The following is an 18265-nucleotide window of genomic DNA, read 5'->3' as shown; positions in this document are numbered from 1 at the left end:
CGAAACTTGACAGTTGCTTGCGGGGTCATATATCAAACAAAATTGAAATGAATCTATTACAGTTATCTAACTTTTCTCTTCCAAATTCTGATAATTTTTAAAATTGCTCTTTTGTAAATCGGTAAATTCTCTACAGGAAAAATGAAGTATAGTTGAATTCTAGTGTATAAAATGTTACTTCTTTAACACATTCTTAACAATTTAGCTGTTTTTCCTAATCCTCCTGCGCAAATTTGCCAAAACTTGTTATAGTTATTAACGACATAAGGCCGATATTAAACATTTAACATGTTAAATGCAATATCGGCCGAATGTTGTTCAACGTTTTTCGTAATAAGTGTATAAGAAAAACATTTTAAAAGTTTTGAAATTTTTGACAACGTAAATCAGCGTAAATAAAAATTCATTAAATCAAGTCATTACGTCCGGTCTTCATGGTAACAGAATTTGTTATTTTCAAACAACGTGCCAATTTTCAACAAAAAAAGTTTTCTGTGGCATAAAAATGCAAAAATCTACGGTAAGCATTCCTGACGAAATTCTTGCACAAGCTTCAACAGCGAGTCAAGCTTTATTACCAGTGAAGACTAGTTTAACATATCAAAAGGAATATGAAGATTTTGTCTCATGGCGGAAAAGCAAGAAAGTAGAGGGCGCAAACGAAGAAGTTTTATTGGCGTATTACTCAAATGTGTCTACTAAATTTTCTCCAAACAGTTTGTGGTCAAAATTCTCTATGCTCAAAACTTGTTTGAAAGTAAACGAAAATCTTGATATTTCCGGGTAAGGATGAAAGTGAAAAAAATACGCATCACTATTTTTAGTGTTTTTGTCTAGGTATGGAAGATTATTTACCTTGCTCAAAAGAAACTCTGAAGGCTACAAACCAAAAAAATCTGCCGTTTTGGATGCAGAGCAAGTAACTAAATTTCTACTGGAAGCTCCAGACAAAGTGTTTCTATTAGAAAAAATTGAAATTAGAAATTGTGCAAGAAATAGTTTAGTTATCTAAGTTTCTATGTAATTTAATTTCCAATAAAATCTGATAATTTGGTGTTTTTGACACTATTTAACATGTCCTTGGCCTGATAAATGAATTTAACGGCCTTGGCTGTTTAAACTAAATTTAACGGCCGTGGCTGTTAAAGCTGTTAAACAAGATAGAAAAAAGTACTGATAAATCGATTTAACATACACCTATTACGAAAAATCCTTATTTATTTTTTTTTTTGAACAAATCTTTAATTAATTATCATTTATCCAAAATGCACTAATAAAGTAGTACTTTCTTCACTCATTTTAGACAAATAAAGTACTCTTTTACTCTCTAAACACTTTAAAGAAAATTATGCCACATTTCCATGACGACAATGCAAGCATGACTTTCTAAACGCTAAAATTTGTCACTGCTGTCACTTCTGTCAATTCTTTTAATGCCTTAATTGCAACCAACAGAGGCTTTGGATAAAATCTAGTATTATAATTTGATATAGTATTATATTTGAGTGTAAGGACAAATTATTCACTCCAAAAATCTTATTCTCTCGATCTACGATCTCGAGAATGACTGATTTTTGTCGTGAATAATTTGCGTCCTTACACTCTTATATAATAAATATCTATTAATTAGAAATGTTGAAATACCCAACATTTCCAGTTTTTTACACCCTCGAGTTTACATTACGGACGTAGGTAGTACACATGAAATTTACGCTAGCCAATCAGATACCTTGTTTCATGGCCTTGAAAGTAAAAGTGGACTTGATTCACAGAAACTTTTTTATTCTGCATACCGATTTAGTGATTTTCACATTTAGTACATTTGTAGTTGGTAACAATGACATTAATGAAATAAGGGTAATTAATATACCTAATTACTCTTTACTAAACTGAAATGCTATAATAAGATAAGTAGCCACGTAACCCACAAGACTAAAAATAATTGACTTGTCGATCTTAAAATACCCGGCGGCACTAAATTCCCTAAAAAACCGAGAAGAATAATTCGTCAGTCTTGTCACCATTTCTACTTCATGAGACTCGACTTTGAACAAATCTTGAATTTTGTAGCACTGGTCTAGGAACGTTTGTGCTTCTTCAGTTGCTGCTCCCATCGGTAGTACCAGAGTTACGAAACTATACTAAAAAGAAAGAAGACGGGTCAACGAGAAAACAACACGAAAAGAACTTACAAGCATGAATATTACAAAAATAATGTTGGCGATGGCCACTGAGTAGCTTAGATTGTCCATCATATGAACTATGAAATTCAAACTGGACACAATATGAACACCACAATGAAAAATTATGAGTATCAATTGATGTCCGAAGAGTTTATTGCAGATTTTTATTGTTTCTCCAAGAATTCTGTAGTTTTTAGTGAGGGTTCTAAACTCAGCGATGAATTTAAAGGTACCATGTGTAGATAATTTTCTAAGGTCATTGTTTAAGCAGATATAACCCTCTTGAATCCTTTCAATGCAATATTTGGAGACCAGAATTAGCGAATATTCGTAGAACATATCAATGAACGGACTAGAACAAAATATTATCCACGGCGACCAGCTACTGATCAATGTCCACATGTAAATATGATGACCAGTCATACCGAAAAATATTAAATAGTGACCAACAAATTTCCATTTAGATTCTGATTTCTTTAACAAGTCACAATTTTTAATTAACACGCTCCAAGACTTTGTAGAAAAGAACGACGACTTTACTATCGTCATTGTTGTTAACAAAATTAAAAAAATATAAGTGAAAATACAAGTAATTTTATCTGGTAAAGAGAAATTCGGTATGTCTTTCGAAAAGAAATTGGTTAGAAATGGAACTGAAAGTGTCGCAATTTTCAAAATGATTAAAAAGCAGCCATGCATTTTTCTTATTAGTGGTGTACAAATGAGAGCACCGGCGTGATTGTACCATGGAACTACAAGAAAAACGCCCAAAAAGGTGAGAAAGTGTGGAGGGAACGTGCCCATGTTGGGACTAATTTGATTATTATTAGTTAGACACGATAAAAGTGAGTTTGTCCTGTAACGGCAAATAGTTTATTAACTAATATTGATTCTCAACACTATTAAAATACATACAGGGTGTCCCAGAACTCACGCCCCAGAGAGAAAGGGCTTATGGAGGCAACAATTCTAAACCAAAATTTTGAAACCTTAATTTTTTAACTCAAAAAATAACCGAGATAAGACAAAAAAACTGTAGCCAATCTCGAAGCTGAACAGAATTTGAAAATTGGTAACTATGGACACATATTATCATCCATTAGTCAGTTAAACATTAGAGTCTCGTTGCCTAGAAAAATGGGATGGCCATTTACTCCACTTCTCGAATAAGCTTTTGGGATTGGTTGTTAACTTTTTATCAGTTCTCGAATACTATTAAACTTAGTCAATTTTTGTTTTGAAATTTACCATCTGAATTGCTGTCGGCACCCTCCCTTGCTCTCTGTGGCGCGAGTTCTGGGACACTCTGTATAATAATTAATTAGATTCTTTCATACTTTTGTTATTTTAGGCTTAAATAATAAAATCATACATAAACAATGTTATAAACTGTGTATTTTTATTAGTTCTAAACCAAATTTTATCTGCAGAGAATTTTTGTTTAAATGCGGCTTTGTGATTGGTCGTTCAGCGGAAGGAGTTATACAATGCTGACTTTTTATAACTAGTTTAATGTTGTTCATGGTGTTATTTTGCGATTAGTACGAAGCTTGCAGTTGCTTGGCGGTGCCATCTATCAAACAAAATTGAAATGTATCCATTACAGTTATCTAACTTTTCTCTTCCAAATTCTGATAGTTTTTAAAATTACTCTTTTGTAAATCGGTAAATTCTCTACAGGAAAAATGAAGTATAGTTGAATTCTCTTCTATAAAATGTTACTTCTGGACCACACTCTTAACAATTTAGCTGTTCTTTCTTACATAAACAACCAAAATAAACCAAAGCAATTATTATTGGTAACAGTTGGCATCAAAAAGTGTCAAGAACTGTGACATGCGTAGAAGCTAATCCTCCTGCGTAAATTTGCCAAAACTTGTTAAATCTTTTCTTTGGAACAAATCTTTGATTAATTATCAATTAATTAGAAATGTTGAAACACTCAACATTTCCAGTTTTTTACACCTTCGAGTTTGCATTACAGACGTAGGTAGTACACATGAAATTTACGCTAGGCCATCAGATACCTTGTTTCATGGCCTTGAAAGTAAAAGTGGACTTGATTTACAGAAACTTTTTTATTCTGCATACCGATTTAGTGATTTTCACATTTAGTACATTTGTAGTTGGTAACAATGACATTAATGAAATAAGGGTAATTAATAATTGATAATATACCTACTTAATTACTCTTTACTAAACTGGAATGCTATAACAAGATAAGTGGCCACGTAACCCACAAGACTAAAAATAATTGACTTGTCGATCTTAAAATACCCGGCGGCACTAAATTCCCTAAAAAACCGAGAAGAATAATTCGTCAGTCTTGCCACCATTTCTACTTCATGAGACTCGACTTTGAACAAATCTTGAATTTTGTAGCACTGGTCTAGGAATGTTTGTGCCTCTTCAGTTGCTGCTCCCATTGGCAATACCAAAGTTATGAAACTATACTAAAAAGAAGGAAAAAGGATCAACGAAAAAACAACACGAAAAGAACTTACAAGCATGAACATTACGAAAGTAATGTTGGCGATGGCCATTGAGTAGCTTAGATCGGTCATCATATGAACTGTGAAATTCAAACTGGACACAATATGGAGACCACAATGAAAAATTATGAGTATCAATTGATGTCCGAACAGTTTATTGTAGATTTCTATTGTTTCTCCAAGAATTCTGTAGTTTTTAGTGAGGATTCTAAACTCAGCGATGAATTTAAGGGTACCGTATGTAGATAATTTTCTGAGGTCATTGTTTAAGCAGATGTAACCCTCTTGAATCCTTTCAATGCAATATTTGGAGATCAAAATTAGCGAATATTCGTAGATTATATCAAAGAACGGACTAGAACAAAATATTACCCACGGCGACCAACTACTAATCGATGTCCACACGTAAATATAATGACCAATCATACCGAAAAGTATTAAATAGTGACCAACAAATTTCCATCCAGATTCTGATCTCTTTAATAATCCACAATTTTTAATTAACACGTTCCAAGACTCGGTGGAAAGGAAAGACGACTTTACGATCGTCATTGTTGTTAACGAAATCAAAAAAATATAAGTGAAAACACAACAAATTTTATCTGCTAAACTTAAATTCGGCATGTCTTTCGAAAAGAATTTGGTTAGAACTGGAACTAAAAGTGTGGCAATTTTTAAAAAGATTAAAAAGCAGCCATGCATCTTTCTTATTAGTGGTGTACAAATAAGGGCACCCGCGTAATTGTACCACGGAACTACGAGAAAAACGCCCAAAATGGTGAGAAAGTGAGGAGGGAACGTGGCCATGTTGGAACTAATTCAATTATTATTACATAGACACGATGTAGGTGAATTTGTCCGGTAACGACATTTTGTTTATTAATTAATATTGATCCCTAACCATATTGATATAATAATATAATAATTACTTAGGTACTTTTTTCTGTTCATTATTTTCAACTTTATTAATAATATTAGAGATAAACAATGGCGCCAATATTGCCTTTTTATATGTTCAATAATGCTGGATTTTTAAAAATTGTACGTATTTTTGCCTGCTCAGAAAAAATAGTGTAAAACACACGTTTCATAAAAAACTTTAATCGCACGCGTACTATTCACATTCTATCCATTAAACTGAAATGCAAGAATAAGATAAGTAGCCACGTGACCCACCAGTACAAAAATAATAGACTTGTCAATCTTAAAAAACCCAGCGGCACTAAATTCCCTATAAAACTGTCGAGAATAATTTGTCAGTTTTGCCACCATTTCTATTTCAAGAGAGTCTAGTTTGAACAGATCTTGAATTCTGTAGCACTGGTCTAGGAATTTGTGGGCCTCTTCAGTTGTTGCTCCCATTGGTAATACAAGACTTAGAAAAATGTACTAAAATAACAATGATAATTGTGGAAAGTACAGGAAAAATACTTACAAGGATTAACAGGAAAAATGTAATATTTGCAGTGGCTATAGAGTAAAATAGAGGCTGGTTTCGATCGGTCATTATGTGAAGAACAATGTAATTCAAACTGGCGACAATGTGAAAACCACAGTGGAAAATAATGAGGATTAATTGGTGTCCGAAGAGTTTGTTGTAGATTTCAATCGTTTCTCCAAGAATTCTATAATTGCTCTGAACTCAGAAAAACATTCAAGTTTGCAATGTTGAGACAGTTTACGAAGATTCTTATTTAAACAAATGTAACAAGTTCGCATACTTTCAATTAGATATTTAGACACCATAACCACTGAGAATTCGTAAAATATACCAAGAAATGGACTAACACAAAAAGTCATCAAAGGAGACCAATCATTGATAAGTGTCCACACGTAGATTTTATAACCAATTATGCTAAACACAATCAGATACTGAGCAAGAAATTTCCATCCAGTTTCCGATCTCTCTACCAATTTACAATTCTTGACTAACATCTTCCAAGAGTCGGTGGAGTGGAAAGCCGATTTTACTATTGTCATTGTGGAGAGCAACGCCAATAAAACAAAAGTTAAAGTGATTATAATTTGATCTGATAGTGAAAAGCTTAAAATAAGTTCAGTGAAGACATTATTTGCAACTGGAACTGCAAGTATTGCCGTTTTGACGAAAATTAAAAAGCAGCCGTGAATTTTTCTTAGTAATAATTTAGAATCTTTATTATAAGAGAGAGGGTACCATGGTACAACGAGAAAAACACCCATGAGGGTTAAAAAGCGACAGGGGAACGTAGCCATGGTAAGACTAATTTCATATTCGAGTTTGGGCAAGTAACATTTCGTTTATTAACTGATATTGATGTGAAGGTCATGGAAATAATTTAATTGGATGATGTAAATAAACTAGAGCTGATCTCTATCAGTCTACTCTTCTATTAAAAATTTCTATGTAAATTCTTGGGTGTAAATCAGTCTTTTAATTCTTTGGGGAGAAATGTAGGGGAAAGTTGAATGTAGCGATCATTGTCCAAGTTAAGTGTATCACATCTCAAATTAGTTAAGAATTAATTAAAAATTTGTTCAAAAAAAGAAATTTAATAAGTTTTGGCAAACTTACGCAGGACGATTAGCTTCTACGCATCTCCCAGTTCAAGGTCAAAGGCTTTTGCTGCTGTTACCGACAAAAATTGCTACGGAGTGCTGCCAACTTTACTTTTTAATGAGCAGACCGATAATAATGAGCTCTATGCGTTCTTTTTGTACAGAGAACTGATTGATTAATAAATGGCTCAACAACTAAATGTTGTACATTTTGATTAGAGCACTTCCAAAAAAATAGTACCAAATCATAACTTGATAAACCATTAAAAAAACGAAGTAGAAGTGCTCCATAACAATCCGGAAGTAAACATTTCGTGTTAGTTTGCCCTCTTTCTTTGCTTTATTCTGTAATTTTACGTCAATGTACTGTAATTTTGTAAATAGGCGCTTCCAGTGGTTACCATCCCAAAACGCCGCTTTTAGAATTGTAAAGATAACCAGGAGATATAAGTCAAGGTCAGCAAAAGCGTGGAGGAATTGTTGAGCGTGGTGCACATCCACGGATACGTTGGCTGTATACTTTTCTTGGTTTATGGTACCCCAAACTAAGAAAATTCTAGCGAAAAGTAAAAAACAGGCGTGGAATTTTAGAAAGGTAGCTTTTTTAACAGTGTTAGTACTAAAATCGTACAATGGTACCACAACGAAGAATGCTAAATAGGTAGTAAAGGGGCGAATGAAATTGATGTCTTTTATGGAGAACGTGAATGCCATTTTGTCCTGAAAAGTGTATGGAGGTCGGCGCTAAAATCAATATTTATTGATGATTAATTAATTGTTTAATAATAGAGAGAGGACCAATAAATAATATTAATAATGTTTGTCTTAACTAATATGTTTTAATCGAATAAACGAGTTTATTAGCGATTCACGTTCGGTAGAAGTAACTAACGAATACTTTTGTGTCGCTAAGTTGGATTTTCAAAATAACTATAGTCAGAATTTTATAACTTTGGTTTAACTCCGCCTACCTTTTAGGCAAATAGAATTTTGGATGAAAGTCTGATTCAATCTGCAACATTTTGATAGTTCGTTGATATTTGTCTGAACTCAGGGTGGATCTGTCTACACATTAGAAGATAAAACACCATAAAAATCGACGAAGGTTTCACCTTTAATTGAATTTCTGCAAGACTGCAAATCTTCTTGACAAGTGTGACACGAAAGACGTCAAATTTTTAATTATGTTGCGTAAAGGAGGCTAGCTATTCCTTGATTCGACAAATTCAAATCGTCATTTGTTCATGTGGGCGGGGTTAAACCAAAGTTATAAAATTCTTACTATAGGAATTAAACATTGACGTCACTGTCTATCAAATAAATTTGTCATTCAAATTTGACAATAAAACGAGATGGAATCAATTATTACAAGAAAACTAGTTTCAAAAGGTAGAAAACAGAATATTTTCCTGCAAAAGTCGGAGGGGAGTAAGTCAGAAATTTATGGTTAAAATCAATTTTGCAATGCACACCAAACAACCGGAAAAACTTTGTTTTACACTGCGAAAAATTTATTAGGCAAGACTGGTCAGGACTTATGGGAGACGCAGCTGTAGACAATATTCCTTTAATCATTGTAACAATAAAAGGGCCGCTTTTACAAAGCAGGTATAAATTGAGAATAGCATTATTCCTTAGATAAACCCTGGAAATGGGTTTTACAATCAGTGGTTAGTTCGTAGAATAGATAAACTTGAGTATAACCATGGGTATTTCTTATTCGGTCGACCGGCGATGGGATAGTGAGTTATTCCTGGTAAAAGTGGGAATTGTATGCGTGTTTACCTGTCATAATTAACATATTTTACTTCAAAAATTTTTGCAAAGTGCTTCAGACAAGTGGCAAGTTCAAAAAAGCTCTATAATTTTGCATCAAAATTGGCGGCTAAAAAATAATGATTTGCATGAGAAATTTTTAATTTTTTTGCAACTTTTGTGTTTTCTGATATAAACTTATCCAAAAAATGTAATAGAGAATGTATAAAGAAACCAAAAATAACAGCAAGTTAAAAAAATTAAATATACAAAAATTATTAGAAAAATTAAGATACAAATACTTAAAGATTTCGAGGAACTTTATCTAAAGCAAATGAAGATAAACTCCAAATAGAGAATGTAAACGAATTTAAAAAAGATAGATGATCTAGTAAGTTTTGTACAAATGTGTAAAATATGTACGATTTGAAATTGCAAATTAGGAAAAAATTTAATCATATTTAAATATAAAGAATAATAAAATAAATAAATTTAGTGAAGTGGAAGTTAGAAAAAAACAACTTGTTGAATTCTAAATAATCTTGGATTGATAAATAATATCTGAAAAGTTCTAAAAAAGGAGGAAACTAAGAATATATTTATAGCCATAAATAGGTTAAATATTATAAATAAACCTGAATAAAGGTATGTTAACAATATTTTTTCTACATTTTTTTACGCTTTTTTAAATACACATAACAAACAAATTATACGTGATACGAAGTTTTTGAGACAAAGGTGTTGTTTAGTACTTTGCTTAGATTTCAAAACAGCAACTTTCAAAAAAGGTACTCAAAATTAATTTCAATTTATCGAACAGTGTAATTAATTACATCCAATTGATTTACTCAAGCTACAAAAGTCTGCTAGTACATATTAGGATCATGGTTCCAGTAGCATCACGTGAATACGATTAGTAGAACGAATTCTATTTTGAATTAATCTCAACAAATTTCCAAATGTCTCATTACTTAAACGGAACCTTCAAATTTCTTATCATTTTCGATAACTAGTTTTTCTTATAAATACATACGGAAAAATCAATCTACAAACCGTTTATAGCCTCGTACTTATAAAAGTTGTTCGACAATTCCCTCATTATCATCCGAATCAAATATTGGCACGTCATTTATCAACATTTTGTGATTTTAAAACCACAACGTAAACCGTCTTTGTCCGTTCATTTGACAAACAAAATTTAATAAAACTTGGGGAATTTTGTTTCCAGTGTTACCAATTTCGCTTATCTCCGGTATAGCTAACCTAGCACAAACCACGTACGTACGTTTAGACCTGTAAAGGGCCCCACAAACCTCGTTCTTGCACGACGTGTTTGAACGACGGTTTCATTAATCAAACACTTTAGATGAGAAAGTTCCCCTAAGAGGGCCGGGATTAAATTTGGAAGGTTTGAAACTTTGCTAAAACTTTCCCCCACAATTGTGAGATACCGCTGCGGTCGCTGCAAATGCCACGTGAATGATTCTAATGATTCTGATTGGCCGAACTGGTTGCTAGGAGCATTGAGTCGTTATGGTTGTTACCACAAACCACGCACCCTTAGACCCGAAACTCCAATAGTAAAGAGTGCGGAGAAAACACTAGCGCCAAAGTGGTTGTAGGGGAAACTAATCTGGTGAGCGCCAAATTTAATTTTTTAAAGTTTTGTTACGTTTATTCATCTTTCTTTCAATTTCTAACAAATTTCATTTTTACTACGTTTATTCATTTTTAAAATCATTTGTCACAAATTTTATGCAATTTGCTGCTAGGCTCCGGTGACATCCACAGATTGATTCCTTTTCTCTTTAGTAGACCTACAAAATCAACAATGTTACATTCCAGTGTAAAATAGGTGCAACAACAGTTTTCCTAGGATTTTGAAACAACTTAGTAGAAATCCGTTTGGAAGCACCAACCTATCCATCGTACAGTTTTCGAGAAAATCGAATGCACAAGTACAATTCGAGAATTGGGAAGATTTATAGAATAACCGTAAAGACCGCGCGCCATTCGCATATTTTTACATTTTTAAAAAAAGCAGTCGAATGTCGAATTACATTTATAAGAAATACATGCACACTAATATCTAGGCATGATTTTTCTGAAATGATTCAAATTGTACCTTACAAAAAATTTAAGAACGCTTTTTAGTCAATTTTTCATTTCGTGTTCTAAATGCCAACGTCCGCAATCCCAGTAGTGAAAATCCTACTCCTATTTTGTTACTACTTTTTCTCAGATTAATTTCTCGCGGACAACTTACTGATGGAGTTTATCTCTTGTATTTCTGAAAAGATCAAACCTTAAGCTAAGATTTGACTAAAAGTAATTACAGATTTGTGCGCCCCCGTGTGCCTTTGTAAAAATTAAGAAAGCGGTAGTTGCCACTTGGACGACGATTTGACCTTCAGTGGTAAATCAGAGTAAATCGAGTTGTATCATCTACACTCTCTAGAAAATGGAGAAAATAATATGCTATTTACCATTTTTACGCTGGATCCATTTAAAAAATGAAATGTGGACATGAGATTTTGAAAACTGGAGTTTTGACGCAGTAACATCTAGATATGATCTTAATTTTTACTTGATGGTAGACTCAGTTGAAGTGTGACAGGAACAACTACAAATCAAATATTACAAATTAAATCCTTCGTCAAACGATAACTAATCTTTACCGGAATGCAGATTTTTCAGATGTAAGGCCTTCTAAAATGTAAATTTCTAACCAGACCCACTGATTGCTCCAAAGATTTAGAATTTTTTGATAGATAACCGATGCAAGAATTAGAACTCCCGGAACACAACATAATATTTATTGTTATTACGATCTTCGGTGCACCCACATCAGCCACAATATGCGAAATCACCTAGAAAACATATATTTTACGTTCTAAAGCGAAGATTGCATTTATGATAATCAAACTTACCGTGAATAAAAATAGATAGTTTTAAACAAAGCGGACGCAAAACTCGATGAAACAAATCAATCTGAAAATGGAACATTTCAACAAATCAAAAAACCAACCGCTGAAAAAATACTTTCATAAAATGCGCATGGCATTTTATTTTTGAATCGATAAAACAGGGTGCTTCTGTTATCAACATGTTTAAATTTTTGAATTAACGACCCTCTAACGGCTGTAGGGGAAACTTTTAGTCGGGTTTCAAACCAACAAAACACGATGCCAAGGTCATTATACCTTGACTTACGGGTCTAAACGTACGTGGTTTGTGGTTGTTACAAACTTACAAACTGCGCAGACAAATGTGTGGTGTTGTCACATTATCATTCTCCAAAACGTTCAAATCAGTTGTAAATCCGAGCCCAAGAATTGATTTAACACTAATTGAAGCCAGAGGACATCAATTTTCTACATTACGTACATCAGGTCCAGGTACCATCATCAGCTATAAAGAATAAACAAACTGAACTGTTTTCATCAGGAATGAACAAGTTCTCCATTGACAAAATATCGAAGATAATATGCCAGGAAAGAAAGGTATACTAAAATAATGATTCCCTAAACCGAGTTAACACATTCAATTATCTAGGAATAAACAAGAGATTCTCTTGTCCAGATGAACAGGCACAAAATGGAAGGATGAACGCTCAAAATAAAGGACAATGTAAAGTTTTGAGATATGGACTTATACATAGATGGATAGACCAGAGTTCTAGCGAAAAATCGCCAAGAAGAATGAATAACGAAACCGATAATCAATCAACAGGAAGAAACTGGAAAATGTTATCTGTGAATGGATCACACCGGGGGAAAACTAATCGTTTGCAAGATTGGCTGTTCCCAACATACATAAAACTATTCAAGAACATCAGTTAAAGTGCAGTGTACGTACTACTAAAAAATAAAAATTACAACAGCGATTTTTGGGTTATTTGATCTTAAGTGAAACTACAATAAAAATAATAGTAATACTAATCGTAATTCAATTTTAATTCTCCCCACAAACACTTTGGCGCTAGTGTTTTCATTCCGCCTACTACACCGTACTTACTCATCTAAAGTGTTTGATTTATGGACGGTTTCGACGGTTGGAACGAAACGGTCGGAAAAACCGAGGTCTGTGGGCAAAAACCGTTGAACCGACAGTTTTACCCACAGACCTCGGTTTTTCCGACCGTTTCGTTCCAACCGTCGAAACGTCGTGCAAGAACGAGGTTTGTGGGGCCCTTAAGTCAAGGTATAATGACCTTGGCATCGTGTTTTGTTGGTTTGAAACCTGACTAAAAGTTTCCCCTACAGCCGTTAGAGGACCGTTAATTCAAAAATTTAAAAATGTTGATAACATTAGCATTCTGTTTTATCGATTCAAAAATAAAATGTCTTGCGCATTTTATGATAGTATTTTTTAAACTTATTTCAGCGGTTGGTTCTTTGATTTGTTGCATGGAATTTTGCGTCCGCTTTGTTTAGAACTATCTATTTTTATTCCCGGTAAGTTTGATTAACATAAATGCAATCTTCGTTTTAGAACGTAAAATATATGATATCTAGGTGATTTCGCATATTGTGGCTGATATGGGTGCACCGAAGATCGTAAAAACAATAAATATTGTGTGGTGTTCCGTTGTGTTCTTGCATCGGTTATCTATCAAAAAATTCTAAATCTTTGGAGCAATCAGTGGGTCCTGTTAGAAATTTGCATTTTAGAAGGCTTTACATCTGAAGAATCTGCATTTCGGTAAAGATTAGTTATCGTTTGACGAAGGATTTAATTTGTAATATTTTATTTGTAGTTGTTCCTGTTACACTTCAACTGAGTCTACCATCAAGTATTAAACTAAATGCATGTTTCGTTACGAAGTCACATTGAATATTAAAATTGAAGAGTACGATGTTTCAGAAAAGATTAAGATCATACTGCGTCAAAACTTCAGTTTTCAAAATCTCAAGTCCACGTTTTATTTTTAAAACGGATCCAGCGTAAAAATGGTAAATAGCATATTATTTTCTCCATTTTCTAGAGAGTGTAGATGATACAACTCGATCTACTCCACTGAAGTTCAAATCGTCGTCTAAGTGGCAACTACCGCTTTCTCAATTTTTACAAAGTCACACGGGGCGCAAAAAAAATGTAATTTTTTTCAATGATTACTTTTAGTCAAATCTTAGCTTAAGGGTTGGTCTTTTCAGAAATACAAGAGATAAACTACTCCATCAGTAAGTTGTCCGCGAGAAAATAATCTGATAAAAAGTAGTAACAATACAGGAGTAGGATTTTCACTACTGAGATTGCGGACGTTGCAATTTAAAAGACGAAATGTAAAATTGACTAAAAAGCGTTCTTAAATTTTTTCTTACGTCAAAATCATGTCTAGATTGAGTGTGCATGTAATTCGCATGCATGCATGCATGTTACAAATGTAATTCGACTCCTTTTTTTTAAAATCTCTTTGCGGTTATTTTTAAATCTTCCCAGTTCTCAAATTGTACTTGTGCATTCGATTTTTTCGGAAACTGTTCGATGGATAGGTAGGTACTTCCAAACGGATTTCAACTAATTTGTTTCAAAATTCTAGGAAAACTGTTGTACCTTTTTTACACTGTAATGTAACAATGAACATTGTTGATTTTGTAGGTCTACTAAAGAGAAGAGGAATCAATCTGTGGATGTCACCGGAGCCTAGCAGCAAATTGCATAAAATTTGTGACAAATGATTTTAAAATTGAATAAACGTAGTAAAATGAAATTTGTAAGAAATTAAAAGAAACATGAATAAACGTAACAAAACTTTAAAAAAAAATTAAATTTGGCGCTCACCAGATGAGTTTCCCCTACAACCACTTTGGCGCTAGTGTTTTCTCCCCACTCTTTACTATTGGAGTTTCGGGTCTAAGGGTGCGTGGTTTGTGTAACCAAGCCCGAAAAAGTACTTGTAAAATTGGTCACCATTTATACCAGGAATAACCGGCGGTATAAAATTATGCCTAGAATAACTACCCCGAGCTTATATAGGGTTTATACCTGATTTGTAAAAGCGGGCCTAAATAACAGAGTCAGATTCAGAAGATGAAATCGATGAACTAGTTGAAACTGATTCGAAGCTCTGATGATTTTCTTCTTTTTCGTTTGGAAAATAACAAACCAAAAACTGTCATTTTGATGACATCTGTTCTATAAGGCATTACACTAGAAAAGTTATAACCTTAGTTACACAGCTCAAAAATAAAAGTTACTAAATTTAGTTACTTCTACCGAACGTTAATCATTAATACTTAAGCAGTCCTTGTAGTTTTAAGTATGTTGATTTTACTATCGCCTTTAAAAATTTACTTCACTAATTTTTACTTTATTCCACAAGACGCCAATTTAAAAAAAAAATGGTAGATGCGCCAGTTTTTTTTTTACATTTTAGCGATTTTTATTTTCGGAGAATTGAATCGCTATGATAAAATACGTGATCACATGTCCAATTAACGCAAATATTATCGATTTATCCAATCGAAAATATCCAGACGCGCTGAATTCCGGCCGAAAATTTTTCGCATGCTTCACCAACTTCTTCAAAGCTTCCACTTCTTTGCTCTCTTCGTTTAGATGCTCCTTGAACTGAAAACACAAGTCCACAAACTTATTGCTTTCTTGGAGAGTCGAATGTATGGGTAAGAAAATATTATGGAGATTGTACTGAAATTAAAAATAAAAAATAGTTTTACGAGAAATGTTCGTACCAAAGTAAACGCCAGCATCAACATATTTGAGAAAATGAAGTGATGGTAGATTTGTGGATCGTAATTTTTGAAACTATCGATTGTGGCTAGATCCATGATGAGATCAATACCGAAACTAAATATTATCAAGATTATTTGGAGTCCGAAGATTTTATTGAAAGTTTGGACTATTTCGCTCAAGATTCGGTAGTCTTGAGCGAAGTTTCCGACTTCGTCACACAGTTTGGAGTTGCGATAGACACAGACGAGTTTGTTGTTCAAGTCTTTGTAGCGACTCTTCACACTTTCCAGAACGCAATTCATTAGAAGCACAACCAAATATTTGTAATAAACGTCATAGAATACGGACGCGTACATTATAATTAGGTCTGTTCCAAAAAAATTGTACCAAAGCATGACTTGATAAACCATTACAGAAACGAAGCAGATGTGCTCTAAAACAATCCGGAAGTAAACATTTCTTGTTAGTTTCTTCTCTTTCTTTGCTTTATTCTGTAATTTTTCGTCGATGTACTGTAATTTTGTAAATAGACGCTTCCAGTGGTTACCATCCCAAAAGGCCGCTTTTAGAATTGTGAACATAACTAGGACATATAAGTCAAGGTTAGAACAAGCGTGAAGAAAATGTTGAGCGTTGTGGACATCTATGGATACGTGGGCGGTGAACTTTTCATGGGTTATGGTACCCCAAACTAAAAAACTTCTAGCGAAGAGTAAAAAACAGGCGTGGAATTTTAGTAAAGTTGCTTTTTTGACCGTGTTGGTACTAAAATCGTACCATGGTACCACAACGAAGATTGTTAAATAAGTGGTGAAGGGGCGGATAAAATTGATGTCTTTTATGGAGAGCGTGAATGCCATTTTGTTTTGGGAAAGTGTTTGGCGGTCGGCGTGGAAATCAATATCTATTGATGATGAATAATTAATTGTTTAATAATAGAGAAAGGACTATTAAGTAATATTGTGTTAAAAAAGCTTGTCTTAATTAACATTTTTTGATTGAATAAACGCGTTAACTTAAGCAGTCCTTGTAATTTAAAATGTTGGTACCACTGTCGCCTCTTAAAATTTACTTTACTACAAGTTTTTATTTCATTCCATAAAATGTCAAATTAAAAATTTTATTTTGAGAATTCAACTCACCATAGGTTCGACCTATCAGAGACTTTAATTTTTTCAAATCAAGCAATCACAACAAACTTTTTCTGGAAATTTCACGAGTGCAATTTTCATTAGTAATATCCCGAGTGCATGTCAAATTGTCGACAAATTAATTTTCTCGAGTGCACGAAGTGCACGAGAGAAAATTAGGAGGCAATTTGGCATGCACGAGGGGGTATTTTGGCAGACTATTTCCTGAGAAAAATTTCATCAATACTCTAAACAATTTTTTGGTTTAAAAATTGGTTTCTTTTAAATTTTCAAACGATTCTTGACTGTAATCACATTTTCATTGACCGGTATCCAAGGGCTTTGTTGTGACAACAATTTTGTGAAAAAATAATTTCAAGATGAGTTTGCGTTTTGGGCAGAATACAGAACAAATAATAAACGCTGCAGTGGATAAGTTAACTCCACAGAACACAAAAAAGTCAAGAGATTCTGCATGGAGACAGTTTGAACAATTTTGTGATGAAAGAAAATATACCATCGAACAGGAAACTTCTATGTCGCAACTGGCGCTAATTCTTAAAGACTTCGCTTTCAATATGAGGCGCACTAATGGAGAAGAATATAAAGAGGGTGTTGTGAAGACAATTTGGAATACAATAGCGAAACTGTTGCAACAAAAATATTATAATGAGTTTAACATTGTTTTTGATCCATTTAAAGACGTCACGTTTGAGTGTGCTTGAACTGCAAGAGATGCAAAGAGGAAAGAGTTGCAAAAGAATCCCGAAAAAAGAAAAATGAGTGCATCTAGCTTATCAGAACAAGAAATTGATCAAATGTGTACTATTTGGGACGAGACAACTCCGAATGGGCTGCAACGCAAATTTTTCCACATTGCCTCGTACGAACTAGCATGGAGAGGAGGAGAAGCATGCAACTGTCTTTTGAGTTACTTTGAAGAAGAATTTGACGACCGCGGAAATCCAACAGGTCGAATAGCGTATAACCCCGTATTTTCTAAAACAGCGCAAGGAGGGAGTCACAGATTGACAGAAACGAGATGGTTAGTGCAAAACACCCCCGACCCGAGCAAATGTCCAATCAGGTATTTAAAATAGTGCACGATAACAAAAGACTTATCATTCTAATTTTTCAGGCTTTTCAAATTATTAAAAGAAAAGAGAGGACCGCACATTACAGTCGAACGTCTCTTCTTAACCATAAATCCGTCGTGGAAAAAAGAAACTTCAAAAGGTTTTTTTAAAAACTGCCCTGTAGGACGAAATGAGATTTCAAAGTGGACAAGGCAAGCAGCAGAAGCTATAGGAATTGACACGAAAAGAGTAAAAGTATCAAATCACTCCAACCGTGCCGCAGCAATTACCCAACTTGCGAAGGTTGGTGTTTCAGAAAATTTAATTATGAAGGTTACAGGACACTCAAATCAAGCTTCGATAAAGAGTTACCTTCAAGTAAATAGTGAACATCA

At 33.7% G+C, this 18265-nt stretch overlaps 1 protein-coding gene and 1 pseudogene across 1 annotated transcript; both read left to right on the top strand.

The window, feature by feature from the left end:
* Positions 1–12192: 12192 nt before the first annotated feature.
* LOC148181701 (uncharacterized) lies at positions 12193–12817 on the top strand. The gene is made up of 2 exons (XM_088048071.1): positions 12193–12471; positions 12524–12817. The coding sequence occupies exons 1-2, from the start codon at positions 12456–12458 to the stop codon at positions 12808–12810; spliced, it is 303 nt and encodes a 100-aa protein (XP_087904197.1). The 5' UTR covers positions 12193–12455; the 3' UTR covers positions 12811–12817.
* Positions 12818–17329: 4512 nt separating this feature from the next.
* On the top strand, positions 17330–17855 carry LOC148181700 (uncharacterized; annotated as a pseudogene).
* The last annotated feature ends 410 nt before the right edge of the window (positions 17856–18265 follow it).

This window comes from Gnatocerus cornutus, chromosome 1 (genome assembly GCF_029298725.1).
Source record: "Gnatocerus cornutus isolate USDA-ARS CGAHR chromosome 1, icGnaCorn1.1, whole genome shotgun sequence".
Taxonomy (NCBI): domain Eukaryota; kingdom Metazoa; phylum Arthropoda; class Insecta; order Coleoptera; family Tenebrionidae; genus Gnatocerus; species Gnatocerus cornutus.
This window is presented reverse-complemented; position numbering and strand designations above follow the sequence as displayed.